Source organism: Sabethes cyaneus, chromosome 3 (assembly GCF_943734655.1).
Source record: "Sabethes cyaneus chromosome 3, idSabCyanKW18_F2, whole genome shotgun sequence".
Lineage (NCBI taxonomy): Eukaryota > Metazoa > Arthropoda > Insecta > Diptera > Culicidae > Sabethes > Sabethes cyaneus.
Window position 1 is genome coordinate 23,786,807 of NC_071355.1, and position 14,764 is coordinate 23,801,570.

Sequence of the window (14,764 nt, forward strand, 5' to 3'; positions counted from 1 at the left end):
AAATTTTGAGTATTTAGATTATTGGTAAAGGTATATTTCAAGACATATTTTGCATTTTTCGGATCCCAGCATACTGATTATTATGCTGGTGGCAGCTAGGCACGTGGATACTCTCTAGAAAACAGTTCCTTGCTGGCGGTATGTATCGGGGACCAACGGAGTATCGGAGAACTAATTACAAGGATGATTTTGAAGCTTTAGGTCAATATCTTAATCAGTGATTATAGTAGAAATTTACTTGCTACGAATTCACTTTCGGCTTTTCCAAAGGCACGCGATTGTCACTGGCTTCACACGTCTTGTTTCAGTTGCTTTCGACTTGATTTCTATTGCTCTTAAAGCGACCAGAAGGGTTGTTAGACGGGCGGCCGGTTACTGATCGACCGATAAATCCTTTGGGCTATCGCCTGCTTCATGGATTTTTTTTCAATCTTTCGAAGCCGAAAAATCCTTCTTCCTTGAAAAGTTTTTCTGGAACAGGACGGGTCTTCCAAGTCAGGCATTCCTGCAGCTTTCCATTTCGACTTCCAATCTTGTGTTCCTCAGCTGTAAATTTTAAATCTCTTCTGGTTTCAGAGACCAGCTTATATTTTTTAACTTCCTGGACTCTTCCACAGACACATTTTGCATAATTAAAAAGGCAGATTGAAGATTAGAGCCTGAGCGCGATCTACAAAGCATTTCTGATGCCGATTACATTCGGTTATCCTTGAATGATCCCGATAATTGGGGTTGATTAATTTCCCATGGAAGGTAACTATATTAGCTTACTTGCAAAAAATTCTACGCCCTTGCGAGCGGTCTTCCGGTTAACCGGAACATTCGCAATGGCGGACGAAAACATGTGTTTTTGAGCTCTTTCTTCGTTTTATTTAACAATTCTTCCTCAGTTTTCGCGACAAAATTGTTGGAGCAGATCTTACGCTTGAGGTTTGCCCAGAAATTCTCGATGGGACGCAGCTGGGGCACGTTGGGCGTGTTCGCCAACTTCGATATTCAGCCACTCCATCCCCTCCAACGATCGCTTCGAGTAGTGGGCCGACGCCAGATCCGACCAGAACACTGCGTCTTCGCCGTTTTTCTTGGTATTTCTTGATGAACGACACAACTTCCGGTAGGCACTTATAAATTTCCTCGTTCAAAGAGCTTTGATATCCCCTTCTCGCTGATTGTCAGCCACAGCAGCACTTTCCTGGGGAACTTGGTGTGTGAAATGAACTTCACCTCGGAGCTCACTGCCGTCGTGGAGGAAGTAAAATACGAAGTGCCCTGCCAGTCGTTACCATCCAGGGTGAGATAGGTCTCGTCGTCCATCACCACCGCTACGTGGCGATTTGCCGGGAAAATCGTCTTAATCATCTTATTCAGCCGCTGCCGCTGCGTCATTGCTTGCATCTCCGAGACCAGTGGACGGGACTGCCATTTCCTGACATGTACTTTTCCACTATTTGGCCGGTTGCAGCGACCTGCCGGCCAAGCGCACGCAGCAATGTAGCCACTTTTCTCTCGGTCTTCCTCTTCAGCATCCTTTGAAGCTTCTTGTGGCTCAGGGCCGTCGGCGGTTCAGAACCTGGTTTTTTTCGATGCTCTGATTGTTTTCCAATAATGCCAAGATGTGCCACAAAGTGCCGCACGATGTACGTTTTTGACGCGGCGGGGTACCGTTCTTTGCATGCGCACACTTGTGAACGGAGTAGCTTCACTGTCTTCATGGTTAGAGTTCGACTGATAGAGCTGTAGAATTTTTGTGCAGGTAAGCATATATAGGGTACGGGAGGGTATTTTCAGCCCATTGAGCGATAGCCTAAACAATATTCAGGAATTACGTTGAAACTATATTCATTCGAGACAAGTTTTTTTTATATCAGTTGATAGAATAATATTTACTGAATATCGGCGTGTATTTTGGTCTTAAGGAAACGCTACCGAATTTGAGTTATAGTCGCGAGAAATGATGAAGTCGCTGCGGCTAAATTGGGCCCATTTTCTATAGTGCTGTCTGTATTTTTTAAATCCGACCGGCCGAAACAGCCTGCACTGGGATTAGATGCTTTTCAAAAACAGATCAAAAGAGAGACCGATGGATAACGTGACGGTATTGCCTAGATACCGGCTCATTGAAGATAACTAGTTTTGCAGTGACAACAGCTTACTGCTGGCGCTAGTGTATCATTGAATCGTGCATATACATTAGCACCAGAAGCAAGTGGTTGTCACTCAAATATTAGCTATAAATACTACTAGTGTAAATAGAGCAAAATTCTGCAAATTGCTAGTGAATGAAAATTGATTTATATTTTCATATCAGAGGGGAATTTTTGATGATTATTGAATAACATTTAGCAAATTACTTACATTTTTACGAAATTAGTTATAACACATTAATGCTATGAGTATTACATTCGTTTCAGTATTGTTATATAGCGGCAAAGTTTTTATTTGGGAAAGCGCAGAAAAAAAAGGTAATGTATGCCGAATTTAGTTGCGTGCTGGAAATACCATCCCGTACCCTAATTACCTTCTATGGGAAATTTATCAAACTCGATTAGCTGTGTTTGGGAACTGGACCTTAGTTCCCGGACTGGTTCTTCCCTTGCGCGTGGACTGTATCACGGAATCCGAAGGTTGACAAAATCACCGCGCCAATCGCTGTCGCCGGGGTAAAATGTGCGTATAGTGTTGGGGGTGGAATTCACTTTAAGCACCGTTGCTTCGCCAGGACCTTTTCTGTCGCCAATTAAAACACGGGACGTACAGAAACTACACCTTTATTCCCTTTAAACTTTGCACCGCAACCGTTTTATTTTATTAACATTAATTGATTTAGTTGGCTTATAACTATAAATTAGAAATTTTCAGCGTCCTCGCTGTTTGACGGCAAAATTGGCACTGGTGGCCACTTTTAGAGATTTATCCAAGTTCGCGCTCGTCCCTCCAATCAGCTCTAAACCGAAGTTTTACTCCACTCCGCCTCAGGCCGATTATCGTAGAGCTCCATCGGATGAGTTGATCCTCTTTCGGATAATTGCTGCTAGGTGTTGCCACTGATGATGATGATGACAGTTGCCGCTTAGCGTTAAGCTCGCAACCGACAGGGTTGGGTTGAAATGACCCGTGATTGTGATATTCACTATCGAGTATGTGATATTCGAAGTTGCCAACATCCTCGCCCACGCTGAAATCGCCGGATTTCTGAAAGAGAAAAGAACAAAACCTTTCGCGCACCAGGTGGACGGGCTGTGACGTGCCAAGCTATTGGGAGTTGTCTTCTATGGATGATAAGGGCAGGATGCAAATCTTCTCAACCGGCCTCTTTAACAACCCCGCTGCTGTTTTCAGAGTCACCACTCTGACTACTCCGTCGTCTCCAGGATGCACCTGCTGTATTCTCCCCATCTTCCATTTGATTGGTGGTAGGTTTTCGTCACGAATTACCACTAGCTGCCCCTCAGTAATTGGTACCGAAGGCCGCCAACGCTTGGTTCTGCCCTGCAACTGGGCCAAATACTCCGACTGCCACCTTTTCCAAAACTCCTGCAACTTCATCTGAATCCCCTGCCAGCACTTAAGTCGATTCATAGGGATTGCTGAATAATTCGATTCTGGGAGCTGCTGCAGAGATGCCCCAGTTAAAAAATGACCTGGAGTCAACGGTTGTAGATCATTAGGATCGTCGGACATCGCTGTTAGAGGTCTTGAGTTAAGGCATCCCTCGACCTGAGCCAGCAATGTGCACATATCTTCAATGGACGCAATGTGGTCCCCGAGAACACGCAGCAGGTGGAATTTCGCAGACTTAACTGCCGCTTCCCACAACCCTCCGAAGTGGGGAGCACTCGGTGGATTAAAATGCCACTGGATTCCATCTCTCGCACATTCTCTTGTTACGCCTTCTTGGTGTTCCTTACTGCGTAGCAACTCGAATAGGGCTTTCAGCTGGTTTCGCGCCCCTACGAAATTTGTGCCATTGTCCGAAAAAATGTCCGAACATATACCTCTTCTCGCGATGAATCTGCGTAACGCCTTCAAGAAGCATTCCGTAGATAAATCTGTCACCAACTCCAAATGCACCGCCTTGGTGCACATACAAATAAATACTGCCACGTATCCCTTTACAGCCGTACGACGAGGGCCTGGTCGAACATAGATTGGCCCAAAATAATCAACTCCAGTTCTGGAGAACGGCCGCGCGGCGGTCACTCGAACTGTCGGTAATTCGCCCATCAGCTGCTGAACTGGCTGTGGTTTCGCTCGAAAGCAACGTTGACATTGATGCACTACCTGTCGGGCTACAGCTCGGCCTCCCAGTGGCCAATACTTTAACCTAACCGCACTAATGAGTAACTGTGGACCGGCGTGTAGAAGCTTGCGGTGGTAATGCTCCAAAAGTAATTTCGTAAATGGGTGTCTCGCTGGAAGTACGAGCGGATGTTTTGCTTCCTCACTGTTCATAGCATTAGCCAATCGTCCTCCAACTCGTATCAACCGCTCGCCTGATATTTGTGGATTGAACCAGCGTAACGGTGAACTGCGCGCTACGATAGAATCGCTTGATAAGGCTTTCCATTCGCCGTTGAAAACTTCTCGTTGCACTCGTCGAATTATCGCCTGCTCTGCCAATTTTAACTCTGTGATTTTTAGAAAACCGCTATTTCGCTTAGCTAGTCCCTCTCCTTTGAGATGGTCCATTAGTCGGAACCACCATGCAGTAGTCCTTATCATTGTCGAGAATGAAGAAAATTTTCTCACATACCAATCACCGAATTCTTCCTGCTGACTAATGCAATGTACCGCTGTACGACGAGCCTCCTTTGTTGCCTCCTCTGCAATCGGTTCCGTAATATCTTTCGGCCAGAGCTCCTTCTCAGCCTTGAGCCAAGTGGGTCCTTCCCACCATAGTATGTTGGTTTGTATTTGCTCTGGGTTGATTCCCCTTGAAATCAAGTCCGCAGGATTTTCAGTGCCTGGAACGTACCGCCAGGTTTTATTTTCGGTGAGTGTTTGAATTTTCGCTACACGATTAGCGACGAAGGTCGTCCATGTCGATGGTGCTGCCTTAATCCATCGTAGAACACAAGTAGAATCCGTCCAAAAAACTACCTCTATTTCCATTTTAATTGCCTTAATAACCTGGCTGGAAAGTTCGGCGGCCATCCGAGCCCCGCACAATTCCAGTCGTGGAATGGATTGGCACTGCAAGGGTGCTACTTTAGATTTGGAAGTCAGCAACACAACTGAAACAGTTCCCTCTGAATCCACGCTTCGTACATAGGCGCGCTCAGAAGCATCAGAGAATAAATGCAGTTCTACCGAAATTGCCCTGGGTCGGATTACACAGCGCCTAATTACCAACTCGTTAAGAAACGGTAGTTGAGCGTGAAAGTTCCTCCATTCCCTCTCAACGCTCGCTGGGAGCCAATGGTCCCAATCCAGCTTCTTTCCGTCTTCATCCTTCAAACACCACAGCAACTGCATAAACACCTTAGCAGTCGTGATTACCGTTCCAATCAAGCCTAGAGGATCGAACAATGTCGCGATTATCGATAGAACCTTTCGTTTCGACAGTCTTTCATCTTGACTTAGCTCAGGAATCTTAAAACGGAATTTCAGAACGTCCCTGTTAGGATGCCAAATGAGTCCCAAAGTTTTTACCGCGGGATCAGAATCTAGCTCGTATCCATCTGCTTTTATCACTGCTAGGTCTTCCTCTGGTATGCCCTGCAATACCGTTGGACAATTAGATGCCCATTTCCTTAACCGAAATCCGCCTTTTCTTAACATTTCCATCAATTGGACCCGCATCTCCAATGCTGCCTCCGCATCGTCGATGCCCGTTAAAATATCGTCCATATAAACGTCTTCGCTAGCAGCCCTTGCTGCAAGTGGGAACAGTGCTTGCTCATCCATAGCAAGTTGTTTGAGAGTCCTTGTTGCCAGGAACGGTGCGGGCTTGGTACCATAAGTAACTGTGGTTAGCTCATAAGTTTCGGCGTCCTCGCCAGTATCTGTACGCCACAAAATGCTTTGGAGCGGCCTGTCCGCCTCCGCAATCTGAATCTGTCGAAACATCTTTTCGACATCCGAAACCAATAAGATCTGCTTCGTCCGGCTTCGCAAAATAATTGATCGAAGATCATCCTGAATAACCGGTCCCGCTAGCAGAATGTCATTTAGCGACTCCCCTGTCGCCGTTTTGCATGATGCGTCGAACACCACCCTGACCTTAGTAGTAGTGCTCTCTTGCTTGATGACCGGATGATGTGGTAAGTAGCAACGTACTACTTGCTCCTTGCAAGGTACGTCAACCCTACGCATATGTCCTAGCTGCCGGTATTCCTCCATGAATTGATTATATTGATTTCGCAGTTCAGCGTCCCTTGACAATCTCCGTTCAATACCTTGAAGCCGCCGGAAAGCGATGTCCCTTGAATCGCCAATCCTACCAAATGCGCCTTCAACCTTAGGCAGAGAAACTGTGTAACGACCATCCGAGCCCCTTTGCACAGTTTGAGCGAACTGCTCTTCGCAGCGTAATTCTTCTGGAGAATAATTTGTGGGAGACCCAATCTCCTCACACGACCAAAACCGACCAAGTAATTCCTCCAAACCGACGGCCATATTGCAGGAAATGCGTTGACCACGTTGTGGACCATCCACTGATCCGGAAACCACCCATCCGAAAACCGATTCGGTGAGCGTTGGGAGACCTTCTCCCAGCTGAACTTCATTTCCGGTATTGAAAAATGCAAAGAAATGCTGTATGCCTAGCACTAGGTCCACCGCTTTAGATGTAAAAAATGCAGGGTCTGCTAATTCGATGCCGCTCGGAATTTCCCATCCAGCCATATTTACATTAGTAATGGGAAGATTTGCAGTAACTCTTGGTAAAAGTAGAAATTCCATTCTACGTGAAAATCCTGACACTCGTGATCTGATTGTAGTTGTTGTCATTTGTTTCACTCTAGTGCTAGTTTCACCTATACCAAATACTGACACATCTGACCTTTGCCGTTTAATTTTGATACGTTGACCTAAACCTTCAGTCATAAAGTTGCACTCAGAGCCGGAATCCAACAAGGCTCTAGCCGGAATAGAACGTCCTTCATCGTCCTCCACTAAAACAACCGCCGTAGCGAGTAACACGGACGATGCACGATACCCTGACACATTCGAAGACACTGGCGTAGTCGATGCACTAGCAACCTGAGCTGAAGCCTCTCTGCTCCCCGTTGTGTCCTTAGGCTTTTCCCTAACAGCCTTATTGTTCTCTGATTTAAAGCACACAAGTGTGTTATGCCTTTCCTTGCACATACCACACGAGTATTTTGATGGGCATTCCGTGGCCCGATGTCCTCGTTTGAAGCAGTTTATACACAAAGAGTGTGTCCGAACCATCTTATCCCGTGTAGGAACTGAAAGTCGTCGAAAGGCTGGGCACTGATAGAGCAAATGCGACTCTGAACACGCTACGCATTTTCCAACAGCATTTTGAACAACATTGTGACTATAACGAGTGGGATTTTGAGTTCTTCTGAACTGCCGAGAAGACTCTGCCTTGGGTTCTGTAGGTTTAGCGGGTAACACTCCGAGAACGTGTACCCTCCGTTGTAGAAACTCACACAAATCCTTCACTGTGTCACGCTCCCTTGTCGACGAATATTCCTCCAACGCTCTTCTTGTCCCACCGTCCAAACGCGTAGATAAAATATCCAATAACAGCAGATCCTTATAGTCTGCCGGTTGTATAAGTTGATCCAGTGTCTGCACTACTCGCTCAAAACCTTCCAATAACGTCTGCAATTCGGTGGCTGATTCCTTTGACAAAGATGGCAATTTAAATAACGCTTGAACTTGCCTCCGCTTCAACACCTTGCTATCGTTGTACCGCCTTGTCAGCGTATCCCAGGCAATTTGGTAGTTTGCCCTAGTAATAGATAGTGGATCTATCAAGGCTTTTGCTTCCCCCGCCAGGCATCCCTTCAAATAATGAAACTTCTCTACATCGGGTAAGTCAGCCTTCCAATGAATAAGCGAAGTATACAGGTCGCGAAAGCTTAACCACTCATCAATATTGCCATCAAAGGTTTGCAATTTGATTTGTGGAAGTCGAACATGCTCGATTGTAGGCTGCTGCGTAGTATCAAGCGCGCGAACTGAAGCATTCATTGAGGGTTGCTCATCAAACTGCTTAATTTTATCCAACAGCAACGATTTTACCTCATAATAATCGTTACCAAACTCCGAACGCTGCTGTATGTAACTCTCATCCTCTGCAGTGTAATCTTCATGGATTTCAATCTCCAATATGACGTCATTCACTTTCTCCCACAAGTCTTCCAGCTTCTCGAGACGTACCGTCACCTGGTTCGCAGTTGTTTCAACACTAAACGCTTGCACAAACTTACGAATATCCTTAAACATGTTCAGGTACGTCTTCAATTTGGTCTGAAGCGTCTTCAGTGATGGGTTTTTCTTGCCACTACCCGTTGTCGTTGGTGCCATCACGACGATTTAACTTTGACAGAGAGGTTTATAAACAAATACTTGGATGTAATATTCCGTTTAAAGTTGAACTTCGGCTGAACATATACTGTAGAGTTATTCTTATATTTACCTGAAGAAACAGGATTTGTCGCTATCTCTACAGGAATGCTCGTCGAAATTCCCAATCAATTTTCCTGGACAACAGTGCGACTAATATGATAGTTTGTAATCGCAATGTAATCCACAAATTGCGCGCAAATCGCCCTTTGGTCAGCAAACTCCAAGTTGCACCAAATAATTATATCCACGTCCAGAAAGTGTCGAAAGAAAATTTTATTTGTAGTAAACTTTAATGCCCGGCTTCGGCCAGACATATACCAGCTTAACTGACCTTCAAAAGTTTTAACTGCGCCTAATATTCCAAGTAGTAGTACAGCAGTTATTTCAATGATTGCATCCACCTTACAACGCAAATTCACTAATATGACCCCTCGGTATTTAAGCTCGACAACATCCAATAATTTAGTACATTTCGATCATCATCTGAGACAACAGCTGTCGGTGTGGCACCAATCCTCAGTGTGTGCAGAACTGCGCTGCTTGATTGTGTGTAAAACAGTTGTCCCGTTCCAGTTTAACAGCCGCCAATGATTAAACCAATAGAATCGCACCAGACTGTCGTAGCTGTCGTCGTTATCGTAGCTGGAGATGTATTGTTGTATGCAGGTAGGTTCGCATTTGCTATTGATATCCTCAGCTGATTTACTCCGGTTGCTTCCTTCAGCGTCCGATGAACAAAGCCTAGCTGCAAGTGCAGCGTATATTCACCACGGTTACAGTCGGCTCTCGTTGAGTACGGTTAATACGGATTTACTCCACTCCGCCTCAGGCCGATTATCGTAGAGCTCCATCGGATGAGTTGATCCTCTTTCGGATAATTGCTGCTAGGTGTTGCCACTGATGATGATGATGACAGTTGCCGCTTAGCGTTAAGCTCGCAACCGACAGGGTTGGGTTGAAATGACCCGTGATTGTGATATTCACTATCGAGTATGTGATATTCGAAGTTGCCAACAAGCTGTCTTAGTTTTTTTATCACCATTCGAAAAAATTCCATTTCTAATGCATACGTTACTGGAGTTTCTTGGATTGTTTGGATTGATAAAATTGCCTCAGTCAGGAGTTGAAAAATTGCGCAATACTCTTTGACTCCAAATGATGAGGACGAAAAGCAGACAGTAAGAATATTTAAATCGTTGTAACTAACTGAAGTCACTCAGGCCTTTATCGCCTCAAGCTCAAGCGGAATTTGGTTAGGCGAAAAGTAAGGTCTGTCCCGCCTTGGATGTAATAAAAAGAGAATTTTGAATTAAAAAAGTCGCAACAATTATTAGTAGAATGTATGTGTGATAATAGTTTCGACTTTTTACCTCTGTAATACTATAACACTAGCACTAGAGAACATCGATTCAAAATAAATTAGAATTTATTTAGCTTCCCAACTGCTATGTGTCCAATTCCTATAGGAATAAACATTGGCAGATACAGGTAGCAATCTAACCAGTAGACAGTAGACACATAAAGCTGCATGTCGGCAATAGCGCCGCGCCGATCGTGCGTGCGTGAGAAAAGGAAAAGCACGAAACAATGCCGTTTCTGTATTCATTGAGATGAACGACGTTTCCACTCACAACAACATTAGTTCTTTTCACAAAATTCTGTTTCGTTTCCATCCGGAGATTTTTTCTGTCTCATTTTGCACTTCAGCTGATAAATGTGTTATACCTATCTCAACCTCGTTGAATAATTCCTCCGATTGATACATGCCACCGGTAAAGTACATGCTTCAAGGCCAACATTTTGTGCTAGGAAAGGAAGAATTATTAAGGGTAAGCGGGGCAAGACCGCCCACTTAAGCAAAACCACCTGGGTAAAAAAAAGTTGTGGCTCAATTTCTAATTTATCTGCTTTAAATGAACAAATGATCTATTACCTACATGTAAAAAATAAAAACATAAATATCTGTAATGATTTTCTATTTTTTATTACGATTTGGAAACACGTCCAAAAAATAGAGTATTTTTTCCATGCGGGGTGAAACACGCCCACTAACGGGGTAAAACCGCCATAGCGTATAACTTTAACAATATTCAACCGGTTTGAACGAAACTGGTGGCATTGGAATCGTGAATTTATCTAATTTAAACACATTGAATCAGTTTGCCATCAAACAATACATGGATCCCCAAGATCCGCAATTTCGAAAGAGTGTCCGGCAACCACTCGTATTAGAAGAATATCAGTAATATAGGTACCAACAGTCTTGAAATTGATACAGTGTAGTTTCCTTAGACAACAAGGTGGATCAGGTTAAGCATCCTGGAGCCAATCTTTAAGGACTTGAGAGGATCTAAGATAAAATATAACAATATGGGTATTAAAGTTCCTGCAATTGATCCGGTGGGTAATTTTTTGACATTTAAAATTGTTCTGATTGATAAACCAGATACATATTATTTTTGCATTGCTAAGAAAATTTGCTATATATTCATAAAAAAATGTTTATTCCATGATATTTGTTCCAAGAAGGAGGAATTATTGAAAAAAGCTATATCCGAGAAAACAAGAAAATGTCCATAGCGCCCGCAGGGGAAATTGGCAATTTAAATTTTTTCAAACAGTCTACCAGCACAAGTTAAGCACATTTACATTGTTTTATGTAAATCTGAGATTCTTTGATCCAAACTATGCAATTATTTTAAAAATCTCCTTAACGCACTTGCATTTTGCACGACGATCTTGCGCCGTTCGTTGTGGGCGGTTTTACCCCCAAATGACCGACTTACACATTTCACTATTTATTTCAACAAAACTGCATGAACAGTTACCTAATTTGGGTACTGTCGGATGAAGACAGGATCAGAGATGCGATATGGGCTGGATTTACTAAAAGTTTCAACGTTTTGAATAAAATGAACCCTAAGTTCTGCGGGAACAAAGTTATAAAAAACGTAAAGATTATAACGAAAAATCTGTTTTTATTTATTTCTCCGATAGTTTATACGATATTACTGTAAAAGGTATTGTAAAATATTGCGTACGCATTCAGTAATATGACTGTCATCAACATTTCACACCAATTTGAGCAAGGCCCTGTAAAATCATGGTGGGCGGTTTTACCCCGGCGGGCGTTGTTACCCCGTTTACCCTTACACTTTGAGGAAGTTAATTATTTCACCGGGATTGCAACCAACGACAACCTCCTTTTGATTGGACATGAAAATGTCGGATATGTTCATTGGATTAATCCTCCCACTAAACAAATAAGCGCTGTATAGGTTGCATCATGAGAATAATATCTACAAAAAATAAGCAACAGAATTATCACTGACTTTCTTCCAAATTCTGATTGAATGTTCGAAACCCTGACCATATTTTCAATATCGGTTTACTCAACATTGTGTAATGTATATGCATTTACATTGTATACTTTTTTCGATATTTTAAGTTCATTTTGGGAAAAAGGACGAATTTTTTTTCGGTATCAAAACATTCTAGCCAATCCGTTCAAAATTAATATATCTTCGAAAAAACAGTTCCAATATTCCAGTATGTTGTTCAATCTTCTACTCTACAATGTTGTTCGACTCCTAGACCTAGGTACCTCTATCTTCATCGCCAGCAGTCAATATTGATTTTGTATGCGATTCCACGCACGCACCCGCGGCCTATCATTTCGCTAACCAGCTACCACACTATCATCATCATCATCTATCTCCTATACATCATAATATAATAACAACGTCGATTAGCCCGGAACTTGATTTTGATTGTTCCTGGAACTGTCGGTTGGCCGTGGCTGGTTGATGGCGTCCAGTAGACAGTAGACAGACATATCGTTTTACTTTTGCTCTGCCGAAGGGGGTAAATTACTATACGATTAAGTTGCGAATGGCTGAATGGACAACCTTGATAGGAAGGATTGTTTTTTTTGGAACAACGGGAAGAGGAAACGTGTTTGAGAATCTAATCTATTTGCTTGGTTAAGCTAACTGGATGCGAGGGATCGTGTCAACCAGTGCATTGTAGTTGGTAATTCATGTCCTAATCTGTTTACATGTTTGGCGGAGGTTTTTAACATGAGTTTGGTGTCGTTACATAGGTATTACCCGTGCTTGGTTTTTAGTATTTTCCAAGTATAATGATTGATAGTTTCACCGAGTTATTTTACGTTTAAATTACTTAGAGAATAATATTGATCCAAAACCTGTTATATCACAGTTTATCAATATCCTTCAACAATTTTGATTCGTCTGCCTAGGCGAGTTAGGAAAATGCATAAAGGTCCTACCGATAGTAAACTGATGGCAACTCCGGATGTCCCTTCAACGCTAGGGAAGTTGCTTATCCTGCTGCTAGTTCGGTGACTGTCGTTGTTCTTCGAATATCGTTGCAACTCCTGCTGGTGCCGGCGCCGAGGCTACACCGCCGGATGTTAGCTGTTTCTGGACCGCTGCCGCTGGTAGTGGCGGATGGTGTTCAGTGGGTGTCGTAGGTGGACGTGGAATCGGCACTGGAGGTGGAAACTCTCCAATGGCTTTTAATTATCTTATAATCGGTGCCGAGCGGTCGTTGGTTTTCGTGGTTCTCAGCTTGACCGTTGCGAACTGGGAAGCCCTGCGGAAGAAGATAGTGGCTGTGTAATTAAATCAGTTCCAAGCGAATGAGCTTCGGTCACAACCGGAAGATGAAACGGCCCTTTCGGGAAGTTAGTTTATCTGAAGGGATGGAGAAGCAATTAAATGAATTAACATATGATTGTTAACTTACGATCTTGTTTGATTTATTTAGAACTCTTCAGTTGTAGAATGAAGAGAATATGTACCTACGTACATTCCATTGTAAATCTTTTAAACCTATTATTTAAAATTCCATCATGCATTTTGCACATTGTACATTTATTTTAGGCAGTCAAACATGAAGAATATTGGTTAGATACAATGTATGCCTTTTAATGCCAGATTGTTATTCCTAAATGCCATTCTGAACTGTTTACAGATAATCATATCTAAAAATTTAAGCATTTCTTGTATGAATAGCAACATTCCCCCAAAATGACATCGTCGTCGTTAGCAGCATGGCATAGCGCCGGGGTGGCTCGTGTTGTTTCAAGCAGTCGTCTCATTCAACTCGATCTTGAGCCACTCTGTGGCCACTCGATATGTTCGTATTTAGTAGCGTTCAGTTGCATACACAAAGGCGTAAACAATTTGTTTTCTGCTTTGCACACAATAAAGTCAGCTTCTAATAGATGCGCAGAATAAAAGAAGCTTGGCAGCTTGGCATTGAATTGTAATGGCGATACACAGTAGTTGTTGTGATTTTGTGGTGCAGATAAATTGATTATTTTACGTGTGAAATAGTGTAGTGTTCTGCTGTAAAAATATTCTACTGTGCGGCCGTATTGATTTTACACCAGGCTAAGTAGAAGAATAGTTGCATTTGCAGCTTGTTCTTGTAGAATTTTGATATAATTAATATCCCCCCAGCGCGCTACTATAGCAGCTGCGGCGGAATTCATTGTTATTTTTTTTTTCCTTGTCTCTGTCCACTCTGCATGCTATTGGTATAGCGTCCGCGTTTAATGTGTATTGGCTGAGCGATGATTTGCTCGGCGTGTGGATTGGCAATTGTTGTGTCGGATTTACCGTTGAAATGTGTGGGTAAGTGTACACGAGTATTTCACTACAAGTGTACGCCGCTCAACAAGGCGACGGCTAAGATGATTACGGATAACGACAATCTTTGCTTCAAATGTAATGATTGTGTATCAGACCAAGGTTGTGGTGGGCAGCATGATTTGATCTTGGATGTCAAAAGAATAGAGGAAGAAATGAAGAGATTATCTTCACTCTCGGACTCTGTCATTGCCATGCGGGATCAAATTTCGTCCCAGATAGATAACGCGTTAGAAATGGGTCTGGAACAGTTGAGATTAAATGTAAATGGGTCTCTTGAAAAATTATTATGTGAGAAGTTTGAAACATTGACCAGTTCAATTATAAAAGTTAATTCGCAACAGAATTTAGGTGCAATGAATAACGTTGGCGGCCGGTCAGGGACGATTCTTTCAGAATCGGACCAAGTTGGTAAGAAACGAAAGCTAGATAATTGTGATGATAACGATGTTTTTGCAGATACCGCAACTTATGCGGAAATCGTAAAAAATCAAAGTAAAAATAAAAAATCGGGCAATAATAATAAAAGTAGCGAAAATAGT

At 43.0% G+C, this 14,764-nt stretch overlaps 1 protein-coding gene across 1 annotated transcript; it reads right to left on the reverse strand.

The window, feature by feature from the left end:
• Positions 1-2,910: 2,910 nt before the first annotated feature.
• LOC128739388 (uncharacterized) lies at positions 2,911-8,502 on the reverse strand. Its single transcript, XM_053834870.1, has 2 exons — positions 3,436-8,502; positions 2,911-3,192 (listed from the first exon to the last, which is right to left on the reverse strand). The coding sequence occupies exons 1-2, from the start codon at positions 8,500-8,502 to the stop codon at positions 2,911-2,913; spliced, it is 5,349 nt and encodes a 1,782-aa protein (XP_053690845.1).
• Between the last annotated feature and the right edge of the window lie 6,262 nt (positions 8,503-14,764).